The 12,500-nt window shown below is 46.6% G+C and overlaps 1 protein-coding gene across 3 annotated transcripts in view; it reads right to left on the reverse strand.

The window, feature by feature from the left end:
* znf704 (zinc finger protein 704) overlaps positions 1-12,500 on the reverse strand; it is a 48,465-nt gene that overhangs the window by 29,266 nt on the left and 6,699 nt on the right. For all 3 annotated transcript variants that reach the window (XM_030346903.1, XM_030346900.1, XM_030346901.1), the window contains one exon: positions 12,400-12,500. This exon is cut by the window's right edge. In XM_030346903.1, the coding sequence (XP_030202763.1) occupies positions 12,400-12,500 (101 nt within the window). The remainder of the gene's footprint in view (positions 1-12,399) is intronic.

The following is a 12,500-nucleotide window of genomic DNA, read 5'->3' on the forward strand; positions in this document are numbered from 1 at the left end:
TGTGCTGCTGTTTGGCAATGCTTAAGGGTTAGCCAAACTACTATGGAACAACACAAACGCATGCACATAGACACACACAGACACACACACAAAACACTCGTGCGCGCTCACACACACAGGCTGACACTTGGCTACGCGCTTCCCTTCATAGTCAATTTGAGGACGCATGTGCACACAAACATACACAGACACACACAGACACACAAACACACACACACACACACACACACACACACACACACACACAAACACACACACACACACAAACTCGGGCAGGCTGGCAGGGAGAGGAGAGGAGAGGTGAGAGGAGACAAAGGAAGTGGGGAGCACAGAGGCAGAGAGACTCGCAGCGCGGGTGGGGGGAGGGAAGGGGGAGAAAGAGCGGGAAAGCAGCGCCGAAGAGAGCGCTGGGAGGCAGAGGATGGAGAGGCTGAAGGGAGGTAGGGGGAGGTCGTGACGGAGAGAGACCGGGGACGGAGAGACGGCGAGCGGACGAGGTGGAGAGCCTCAGAGCCTGGACAGCAGAAGACTACGTGTTCGATTGACGTGTGTTGAGATAAATTGTGACGCCTGTCGGAAATCCGATCTGTTTTAGAACACGAGCGATGTTTAAGATACAACCGACCGCCGCACGGCAAGCGCATGGGAACAAAGGGGATCGCTGTAGCCAGTGAACGACGGACATGGAGAGAAGGTTGGGAGATGGTGTTTCTCGGTGTGAGGGAGCGAGAGAGCGAGGTAGAGTGTGTGTGTGTATGTGGTGGAGAGTGTGCCTTGCGGAGCAAGAGAGAGAGGGAGAGGGAGAGAGTGTCCATCGCTGAAACAAAGAGAGAGCTAGAGAGAGCGAGTGCGAGAGAGACTTGCGGAGAGAGCCACTACAACCCATCGACGAGGAGTCAAAGCTGAGCAGCTTCAGGAATAACCAGTGTTTACAAAGATGTCAACGGGACCCCATGCATTATGCATGCTCTCCGAGCCCGTACGGGAACGCATATGTGTATGTACTAGCGTGTGTGTGTGTGTGTGTGTGTGTGTGTGTGTGTGTGTGTGTGTGTGTGTGTGTGTGTGTGTGGGGGGGGGGGGGGGGGATTGTTTACTTCAAACTACTACTACTGCATTGGAGCTGTCATAACAACTGCCACCGAGTATATAAACCATATTACATTTTGGAGTTTTGAGCAAGGGGGGAGAGACGCAGAAATAGAATAAATAAGCAGGGGAGGACGGAGGGAGAAGGGTGAGGAGATAATCAAGGGGAGAGAAGAAGAGATCAAGAGAGAGGAGCACAACGTCAAAGGAGAGGGGGAGAGGAAGGAGAGGGAGCATAAAGGAAAGGCCTGTAAACACATCCATTTTCAGCCCGCGTTGAGGGAAATTGCCAAAACGATCATGCTCCTTGGAACCACACACACACACACACACACACACACACACACACACACACACACAAACTAACACACACAAACACAGACACACACACACACACACAAACACACACAAAGCCAGCATTGCTGAATTTGGCAGAACACTGAAATCCCGCCCGACCCAAATCATGCACACCCACACCCACTTATTCCAAACATAGGGTGTAGAGGCACACACAGAAACACACACACTCACAGGCCAACTCCCAATTGGAGTAAAGTTCAGACTTATCAAAAACAAAAACAATCTTGCCCACAGATGCTGGCGGTTCCACATGACCAAAGCCACAGGTCTGCTCTATTATCAACACAGAGAGAGAGAGAGAGAGAGAGAGAGAGAGAGAGAGAGAGAGAGAGAGAGAGAGAGAGAGAGAGAGAGAGAGAGAGAGAGAGAGAGAGAGAGAGAGAGAGAGAGAGAGAGAGAGAGACACAGAGAGAGACAGAGAGAGAGAGAGAGACAGAGAGAGAGGGGTTACGGGGCCACTAAGCCAAGTGTTTTAGTCCTTCTCTCTGTCTCTCTCCCCCCTCTCTCTTTCTCCCTATCTCTCTCTCTCTCCCTCACAAGAAAAATCTCATGATGTGCAGTGGGTTGTCGTAGCGCACCAGACCAACCAGGAGTGTGTGTGTATGTACCATCAGATTGCAGTAAAGAAGCTAGAGAGGATAGAGACAAAAGTCCCTGAAGAACAAAGGAGAGAGAGAGAGAGAGAGAGAGAGAGAGAGAGAGAGAGAGAGAGAGAGAGAGAGAGAGAGAGAGAGAGAGAGAGAGAGAGAGAGAGAGAGAGAGAGAGAGAGAGAGAGAGAGAGAGAGATCCTTATTGGGCAGAATTATATATTATAAGTGTTGACTTTATTTAATTTGAAGGGTTGGGGTACATTGGGCTAAGGGCCAATTATAGGGTTGGGCACATGGTTTTAGACAGACTCCAGCTGTTCTTAACTGCTTGAGTCTGAATAAAACCATGTTCTCCTCGCTTCAACTTCAAAACCTAAAACATTGGGGCAAAAGACAACAATACAAATGAAGCCAATGTGGAATCATCACTATTAGTTCAGTTTATCTAAATGTTCAGAGTTTTGGATAAACTCTTCTATCCACCTTACCAAATACCGGTCAGCACAATGGCCACCGCATTTGTCTTTGTTAGGGTGGCACGTCCGGCTACAAACGTGAGCTGGCAAGCAGATGGACAATAGAAGAGCCTTAAACCGTGGTGAAGGAGCCCGCTGGTTGGACGGTTCTGGTCTGGTGACTCTTATTGGACGTAATGGCATGGCTTCTCTATTAGATTAGGGAACATTAGTTCTTCTGTTGCTCGGTAAAGTGGAACATTTCACGTGTGCAGGATTGTCAGCAAATGGCTGCTGCGGGATCATGTAGTGGTCGATATCTGGCAAACCTATAATTCCCCGGCGCAGCGTCTATGTTGAAATGAGAGGGGTAATGGATGAGATGGAGGTCGGTGGGATTGTGCGGTGGGTATCAATGTGCGGCTCCTTTCGAAGCAACTTCTGAAACCAACTGTTTTCCTTTTGTTAGATGTGTCTAAAATGTTGACTTCATGGCCGTCGCATTGCGGTTCTAGAGTTTGCTATTTCTGCTATCCAACTGTCAAAAACACAGGATATTTCTCTAGGGTGATATTTAGTGAAGCGTGAAATAAGTAAAATGCAATTAGTGTCATTATCAGTGTCATTTATCAGACACCAAAAATACCTAATCACTGCGGACCATGGGAATCGAACCCTGTAGACGCGGAGTGGGAGTCACCCAGGCTTCCAAACACCCCAGATACTACACCATCCTGATTCAATAACAACGGCAATTTCCTCCACAACTTTGGTATTCGTATGAATCACGACAGCTTTTGTTCCCCCCCCCCCCAGCCCCCTCGTGTGAAGATGGAAATGACATACCACTGTTCTAAACACATTGCACAAGCCTCCCGTGTCGCAGTAATATCATTAATACATCTGCCGCAGCAGACGGCGCACATTCCACACACACGACGCAGATCTGAAAACTCAGCCCGGGCTAATTGTTTCACATATGTTTGCATGACTTTTGTAGGAAGTAGCAGGTGTACCGGTCTTCCTGTGTGGTTTCTAAGGCCATGTGCTGAAAGGTCATTTGCTCAACAAGCTAACACTTTTTCCTAGCCTGATGAGTTGCCGTGCCGCTTTCCCCCTTGGCCTGTTTTCTTTTTGTTGTCATGTTATTGATTGACAGGACTGAAGGGCATTCTGCCAGCATCCAAATTCCAACACTGGTAGGCCAGCTTAAACTGGGAAAATGGCGGCATTGGCAGGTGTCTGTGTCTTTGTTGTTGTCTCAGAAGACAGGACTCAATGGGTTGTGTGCGGCCGCTAGTTAGGGGATGTCAAAACACTGCTTCACCAGCTTTGAAGGACGCAACCCGGGAGGGCATTGTTGCCGTGGTTAGAGGTGACACAATGACTTTATGCGACACACCATGTCACATCTGTCGGACTGGATCGGATCTGAGAGACTGTGTGTCTCGTAAAAGGCGGATAAATAAAGAAGAGCAACAAAGTGTTGAAGGGGCTGGGGGGTTGATATTTTCACTGAAATTAAATCAAAACGATGGTTGAAATGTGAATACAAGCTCACCAGAAGTACGTTTTGATGAGCCCCTCGAGACTCCAGTGAAGCACAGGTGACTTCTCAGGTAATTTGTCTTCATTCTGGGATCTCAATTGGGGTAGGCTTTTAGATTATTATTTTTCTACATTTTCTTCTTTGTAGAATACGATTTTTCTTCTGCCTGGGGAATAGAATTAGAGAAACCTTAATATCGCTCTTTCCCTAACAATATGTATTAGGGGGTGGATGTTAATAAAGTTGAGAAAAAAATGACATTTCCTCTGCCTAGTCTGTCTCTCTTTCTCCCTCCCTCTCTCCCCCTCTCTCCCCTCATTCGCCCCTCACTCCATCCATCTCATGATAGAGAGCTCATCTCGTGCGCTCCATGTTGAAATCCATGAGGGCAGCAGATCACCTCTCCGTGTGGTCTGTGTGAGAGAGAGCTAGCATGTTTTTCAACCGGTGACCCCGTGCACTTCAGTTTAGATTCCGCTATACCACTATTTTTTTGGCCGCAAGGTTTTTGTCTCAATGATTCATGCTTTAAAGGACACTACCATGATGTTAATCAAGAACGGATAAAAATGCATCATGATATTTATTTCAGCCAATGGGGTGTACTGTGGCATATTGGTAGTACCATGGCACGCTATTCAAATAAACCTTAAATAAATTAAAAAAATATATGAAATTAATAGAGTGGCACGCACACGTTTAAAAATGCACACACGCAATCACTTGGCCCGCCTCTCCTCATATTCTGGCAAAGAGCGATAAAAACGGATGAGCGACACCCAAATTAAAAGGGGAGCCGCCACTGTGACACCCACACGCCGTGCACTTAATTAGTACATCTCCGCTTTAATTAATAAAGCCCCTCGACAGAGATCAATAATTCAAAAAACGCCTCAGCCGAAGACGAGGTGACACCCAATTGATGGCTGTAATTAGAAATGCGTCGCGACTAGAAAACACTCGGGCTTGTTTTTAATAGCTTATGCTGGAGGAGATATCACCTAACCCCCCCCGCCCCCGCCCCAACCTCTATTCACTGAGCCTTCAACCCCCCCAAATATTTCCATATCTGAACCCCAACTCTTGGCTCACCTGCAATTAGCGTGGTTACACGCCTCGGAAGGACTGTAATGGGAAAATGATATTCTCACATGCCGTTTCTCTGTCCATTGTTGGTATGTGCTTTTCCTTGACCCCCTTGGGGTAGTAGAGGAGGTCTCCAACTGATAAGGTATGGTTACTTCCCCCCCTTTATGGCATTCTGAGGAGTTCCGTCAATCGTTGACCTCCATCTGATTAACCAATACTATAGTTTTATTGGGGGGCAGAGCTGATCTCTGAGACCTGCCTGCCTGCCACTGTATCTCTTATCGATGCATTGGACTTCTCCTTGCGGAACTCCCATCTGAGGCCTCAGATTATTTTTTGTAAGGCCTCCGATTATTGAATGTTTGTTTGTGTGTTTATTGCTTGTTTGTTGTACGTCGTCATATGTTTATTACTTAAATAAATTAGCCTGATTGTTATAAGTTCGGATGCCTATTTATTCTTAAACAGTTTAGACAGAAATGATTGACCTGGCGTCGTGGTCCAAAATACCCACCACAGGACCTATTGTTTTCTCTCCTCTGCTACATGCCATTGCCGCTCTTTCTCACACCACTTTCCTGCCCGTCATCACTGTTCAGTCTGCAAAGGCACAAAAGTCCATTACAAAAAGATATGATGATCATTCGAAGCGATGAGGTCTGAAATGTACAAGTCAAAGAACACATTTGGCTGCAAGCCATGCGCCGTCTTTTTCTCGTTTTGCATAAAGGGCGGAAATATCATCTTTCCACCTTTATGCTCGTTTGCACCTCGACTGTGGCGAGCATAATGCCCATAATTCCGTCCATAGTGTCGATTAGAGCTAGGTCCTACCACCTCGCGGCCATTAGCACAGAGTACCAGGGATTAGCACAGCGGAGAAGCCCCATGGATCGGGGGTGACATCAACAATGGCTAATAGGTCACATACACACGCCATACACACACCATGCATAATGAATAGCAGTGCCCTGGCTGTCTGGGTTGATATAATACGTACAGAGATTTCCTCCGATAATAAGCCCCGAGCGTTGGGGAGCAGGGAAGGATTCCGTTTGTACACAGCTCCGGATCGATTCTCCAGATTGATTTATCACTTAGGTACTGGCACTGGCACATGACCCCCTTCCCCGGCCTTCCTACCGCAGTAAAGGCAGTCATCTATAATCATTCAGCATCTATAACCCAAAAGTCACATGTTTGCTGATTACTGCAAAACAAGTGACATGGATTGTTACCTCAACTATTGGGGTGAAATGTCGCCAGTGTGAATCAAGCCAACAGGTCAATAGTGGCTGCTGAATTCTCTATTATCAATCGGGTTTTTGACTTAATGGAACTTTGAGGTCTGTGACACAATGTACTTGTGTGCGTGGTTATTTGTTTGTGTGTGTGGTTATTTGTTTGTGTGCGTGGTTATGTGCGCGCGCGCGCGTGCGTGCGTGCGTGCGTGTGTGTGTGGTTCTGTGTGTGCGTGTGGTTTCGTGTGTATGGTGGTCATGTGTGTGTGTGTGTGTGTGTGTGTGTTTGGTTACATGTGTATTTTTGGTTACGCGTGTGTGTGGTTACATGTGTATTTGGCTACGTGCGTGCGTGGTTACGTGTGTGTGTGGTTACGTGTGTTTGTGTGTGTGTGTGGGTACGTGTGTGTGTGTGTGTGTTTGCGTGTGTGTGGTCATGTGTGTGTGTGTGTGTGGCAAACCTCCTCAATTCCCTCAACATCGGCAGGCTACGTTTACCTCACTTAATTAATCCACCAATTTGCACAGGATGCAAACTTAACTTTGTTTCCCCGGCTCCCACCAACGATCTCAGGGGGTGGATCTGGCAGCAGCACTCCATGAAGCGGTGGCGTGGTAAAACAAAGTGAAAGATGGCTTTAGTGAAGTAAAAGAAGATGAGTAAGACGGGTAAACATGGACCGGCACTGGGCGCAGACCGACACCCCGGCATAGGAGGGAGAGGGGTCCTCCGGGGCTCAATGGAAGCCTGGTGCCTGAGCAAAATGACCCCTATAATACGGACCCGTGAGAAACCGCTAGCCAATTAGAGTGCTGCTCTGCAGCGGCGGGGTGATGCGTAGGAAGGACCATGGATTGCCAACACGGAGGGGAATGGATAGGAAGGAAAGGCCTTTTTAATAAGGGATGAACAATGGGGAAAATATCACAAGAAGCTTCTTGTGTCTTCGGCGCGTTCTTGAAATATGTGTCAGGGATGGATGAGAGTTGTGCAGCCAACGCTAGGGAAAATAGATGTATTTGTATGTAAGGGAGTGTTGCACGACGTGAAAAATGAGGCGTAGGAGGTTTTGGCAATAGATCTTATACCGCTAGATGTTGTCCTCGCGCATGTTGGGTTTTGGCAGCTGTACATTAGTTACTAGTCCATTTTCTACTGGTACCTCTGAACAAAGAGCTAGGCAATTCCCTTTCCTTTAATCATAACTTTTTCTTCTTGTTTTTTATTGTTAAACATTATTCCAACACTGATTGGCGGATTTGCCTGTCAGTGCCATGGCTTTGTCCCAGCTTTCCTGCAGTTTAACTAACAGGTTCAAATCAGACTGCATTGCACTCTGTTATTTTCTCACTCAATTAAATAGTTCAACCTCAAAACCAAGAGCTACATTTTTTCAGGGAAAACCGTGCAGGATAATAACAAGCCTGTTATAGTATGTGGTAGGAAATGTTCCCTTCATTTCATAAACAAGCGCCATTTTGTTTGGTGTTTTGCGCTGCACGCTATTTTGGCAAAGATTATATAGTTTTACCATACACTGCATGCCAGTAGGCTCCAGTCAGTAGTTCGCTCACCCCACTGAGTTTCAGAAACTGAAATGCATGTAGAATGCTGAAAACAAATAACATTTTTATGTGGTGAGTTTGGTGGTGAATGTTTGTTTGTGTGAGAGAGACCAGGATATGTAATTGTCGGCAGGGTTTGCCAACTCAAAAGCTAACTCTCTTCCGCTTTCTATTTTTTCTTTCACTGTGTCACTGCGTAACCCACAGTCGAACAGAGTTAAAAAAAAAACATATCCCAACTAAGAAACCAACAGCACTGCATTGCAACTCAAACATTGCGGCTGCATGTTTTGACTGCTTTCCGGACCTCATAACTCACCTCACACAAAGTTATGAATGTACTTGTAAACACCTTTTATACGACAACATGGAAGGGAAGCTAACGCAGCAAGTTAAGAAGTCGCGGCTTCATCAACATACATTGTTATCTTCGATTCTCTTGTTTTTTCAATCGGCCGAGCGTTTTCGTCTTTGAATACTGAAAGACGGTGTCCGCAGACCATCTCCGTGACCCGTCTCAGCCACCACCCCGGTGAGCTGAGCGCATGCTGAGCACAAAGGTGTCTGGATGCATGTGGGGGATAAAGCTGATGAACATCAGCAGGATAACGCATTGGCAATGGCCTTTCACTTCGAGCTGGACGATCCTTTATTCTGGTCCCCTCCACCCAACTCATGTCCTCAGTCTACCCATAAGCCTCGTGGAGCAAAAACATCTGCCTGAATACATCAACAGGAAGGGGATCTATGCGTGCTGTCTGAGCCATTGGTTTCCCCGAGTGTGCAACACATGGTCAACACGGAACACAGAGGTCGCTTATCATCATCACCGTCAACAACCACAACAACAACAGCAATCACCTACAGTACTTCTCGGGTTGCTTTGAACCATCCCTACTTTGAGGTCCAATCCCTCTTCTTCGCCACTGATTTTCTTTAGAAAGTGGAAGTCTACACTTTTGTGGCCTTGGGTGTTTTCCAGAGAGAACAAAAGGTGGTGCCGCACCACAATGAAACAGCAAAGTGCCCGGTTATTTTAAGAAGCAGCCTTAAGTACATAAGTTCAGCGATGGCAGGCCGGGCGCTCTTACGGCCGCATGCAAGCCGCACAAGAACTGGTCCCGTGTCCCGTGGATCTGTGGTTTCTTTGGGAGGTTTGAACAAAATGGACCAAACTTTTCTTTTTTTTAATTTCCCTCCTAACCTAGGTTATTCTTCACTTCCCCTGGTAGCAATTAGCCTTCAGAAGGCTATTCATCAAACTGAAGCCCATTTATTTCCACTGGTCTGTCCTGGCCAGCTTTACTTACGATTGACTGTTTCCTGCTTGGAGACGGGGGTTGAGGAGGGGGGCTCTTACACAAGATCTTGAACAAGCAGCTGGCCTGAGAGACCTCAGTCTGAAGACCACGGAGGGAGGGGGCTGAGGCATAGGACGGCCCAAAGGGAGCCTAAAAAACTATTAAGAAAACTGCCACTGCAACGGATTCCAAGCCTCAATATTGAAAGACGCAGCATTCTAATAAACGATTCGATGGAAGAAAGAAAAAATAAAACAGCATATCGGCAAACACAGTGGGTTGCCGGATCGATCCCGGTGGAACGGTTATTGATTAATAAAACAGATTTGCCGGGGGTTTGACGCTTTGCGGTGTGAAGGCCATTGTAAACAAATACTTTGACGACTACAATGAGAGGCAAAACAGATGTCGTATCACACAACCCGCCACACACACACCGCATCCTCACAAAGGATGCGTCTACATGAAGCACTTTGACACACTTATTGTTTTCCCCCGTTCAACCACACAAGTTGCTGTTAGCCCCACCCCCCCGCTGTCTCCCGGTGAGACGGGCCGCCGCTGGTATCTGGGTTACCGGCAGAGCCATCCAACAGACACACACCAGACACACCAGGCACCAGCAGGAACACAGCCTCAAGGTCAGACGGCTCTGGGGAGGGAGGGCCGGCAATGAAGAATACGAGGAGAAAACACGCTCAGACGTTCGCCATATCGCCACACGCTAAACACTCTCACAACACACACACACTGATACACACTCACTCATCCTTACTTTCTTCTCTCAACCCTCTTCTCCCCAAACATATCTCATCTTGTACCAACAACTCCTCTTTCTCACTCCCTCACACCTTCTTGGCCTCTCTCTCTCTCTCTCTCTCTCTCTCTCTCTCTCTCTCTCTCTCTCTCTCTCTCTCTCTCTCTCTCTCTCTCTCTCTCTCTCTCTCTCTCTCTCTCTCTCTCTCTCTCTCTCTCTCTCTCTCTCTCTCTCTCTCTCTCTCTCTCTCCACAGTAGACAGTCGGGAGTGGAAATGGGTCACAGGTGTGCAGAGGATAAGAGTCAAGGATCTTAATCTACAGGCAATAATGGCCGAGCAGCGTACCGGAGAAGCCATTAAAGAGAGAGAAGGGCCTCCACTTAGAAATAGAGACGATTCTAACGGTTCCAACGGTTCTCAGTGAACCAAGCTGAAAAAAGTTGTGTTTTGTTTGATGTTCTTTTTCAGCACCTTAAACTTAAACTTGAGAAGTGGACGAAGCAGAGTTAACGAAACAATTAACCATAAGAATCTATTAAACAGGCATTATTTTATTATTTTCATTTTAACTAGAACCACTCCTTAGGCTACCGTTGTACTCATTTTATCTTTCACATTTTTACATCAAAGCAGCACCAGATGCTATGAGGCCAAGCATTGCTGCCAACTCGTCATTGTTGTCAATCACACACCGCAAACTAGGACGCCTCCAGCAGAGTGGCTGCACCACGCGGGGGCTATACCTATACCTACAGCGCACACACTGCTACTTTGATGTCGGGCTCTGGAGGAGGGATGGAGAACACGATGGGACGTGATGCCTTCACTAGCAGCACCGCACTGTACGACTGGAACCCCCTGACAGACCCTGTCAGGGAGCACTGGGAGAATGGTCACCGAGCCGTCTGACGGCTAGCACATGCTTTCATGCTAGATGGTAGGAATGTTCAGAAAAAAGGCATTTCATGTGTCGCATAGGATTCACGAAACAGCAACATTATCTTTAATTCAGCATTGTATTAATTTCAACAAATCATATTTTTGGTTTTGCTCGTCGGCATTGATTGGATGTTGCTAAGAACAATGATGCTGGCTTGGAACAATTACTATTTCAAATGTTTGAGACAAAGGTCACTGCGCCCGAGCAGATTGGATTTAGCGATTCATTCATATTAGGCCACTCCTTCCTATAAAATATTCAGTATGGATCATTGAGGTTATATAATTGAGATCAAACTTGATTTAGCCATAATAAATTATTTCAATGAGTTCATTGAGATGAACTCCAACACCGAGATTGAGAGAATCAATATCCCATCCCGATAACAACAATATAGATATCAATATCATAACCTTCCCTTTGTTCACCGAGACCATCACGGCAGGGGGCTACACAGTACACACAACCACTGCTACGTCCCATTAAAATAAATGGGGTTTTAAAAGAGATATTTCTTCTGAATGGGCGACAAGAGAGGGGATTATAGAGGAACCGAATCAATGACTTGAAGGCGTTTAACTGTAGGATGTGGGGCAGGGCGAGAGCTCAGGGTGATGGAGCAGTGGAAACAGACAGCTTTATATTGTACTTTCCAGCTGCCATTGACCCCTCCTCATCGTGGAGTGGACAGTGCTAAGTGATGGGGAGGACAGGCCTGTGATGCCCCTCTGTTTCATAAGGGATTAGTGTGTTCCATTAGTGTATTCCAGCGTGCATCGCTTTCTTCTTCTGTCAATGGCATGATCAACTGTATATTCATGTCCTATTGCCGTGGTGAGAGTGGATTCGTGAGATCAATACAGAGAGAGAATGAAACGGTTGTACTGCGCGGCTTATGGTTTCATGTGTCGTCGCAACACGTTTTCAATTAATAAGAAATGTGCCCATTGTTTTCGAACCCGGTTTTAATAGGCTAATGCGTTTGCATCTTTTGCCAGGGTTGTTTCTTATAGTGCTGATATAATTTCCTAAACGGCTAGCGGACTGGGATCTACGTGATTGATATGAACACACAGGATGAGGTCAGGGGTTTCAAGATCACAGCTTGTAGTGATTAGCCAATGCACCAATTTGCAATTAAGGAAATCACCAGACAAACATCATTGTAATAATGACTAACGATTTGTGCTAATTAGTGGCACAGGTTTTTCACAAAAAAGACGCGAAGACACATTTAAAAAATGAAAACATTTGAATTATTAAATCATCAAATCATAAATAAAACACGTGCACGCGGCATGTAATTCTGGGAAATAAAATAAACACTGATTGATGAATATTCTGTGACAGTAAAAGAGGCCTCAAAGTGAAAGGCAATGTTTGCCTTTCTTTGTACATGCAGTCATGCATGAAGGGACGCACACACACACACACACACACACACACACACACACACTGACCTGGCATGGGGGACGTCTATGCTGGAGGAGACCACTTTGCGCTTCTGCTCCAGCAGGGACACGGAGCGGGCGTCGGGGTCCAGGGGCCGGCCCGGGCGCTT

This window comes from Gadus morhua, chromosome 22 (genome assembly GCF_902167405.1).
Source record: "Gadus morhua chromosome 22, gadMor3.0, whole genome shotgun sequence".
Taxonomy (NCBI): Eukaryota; Metazoa; Chordata; class Actinopteri; order Gadiformes; family Gadidae; genus Gadus; species Gadus morhua.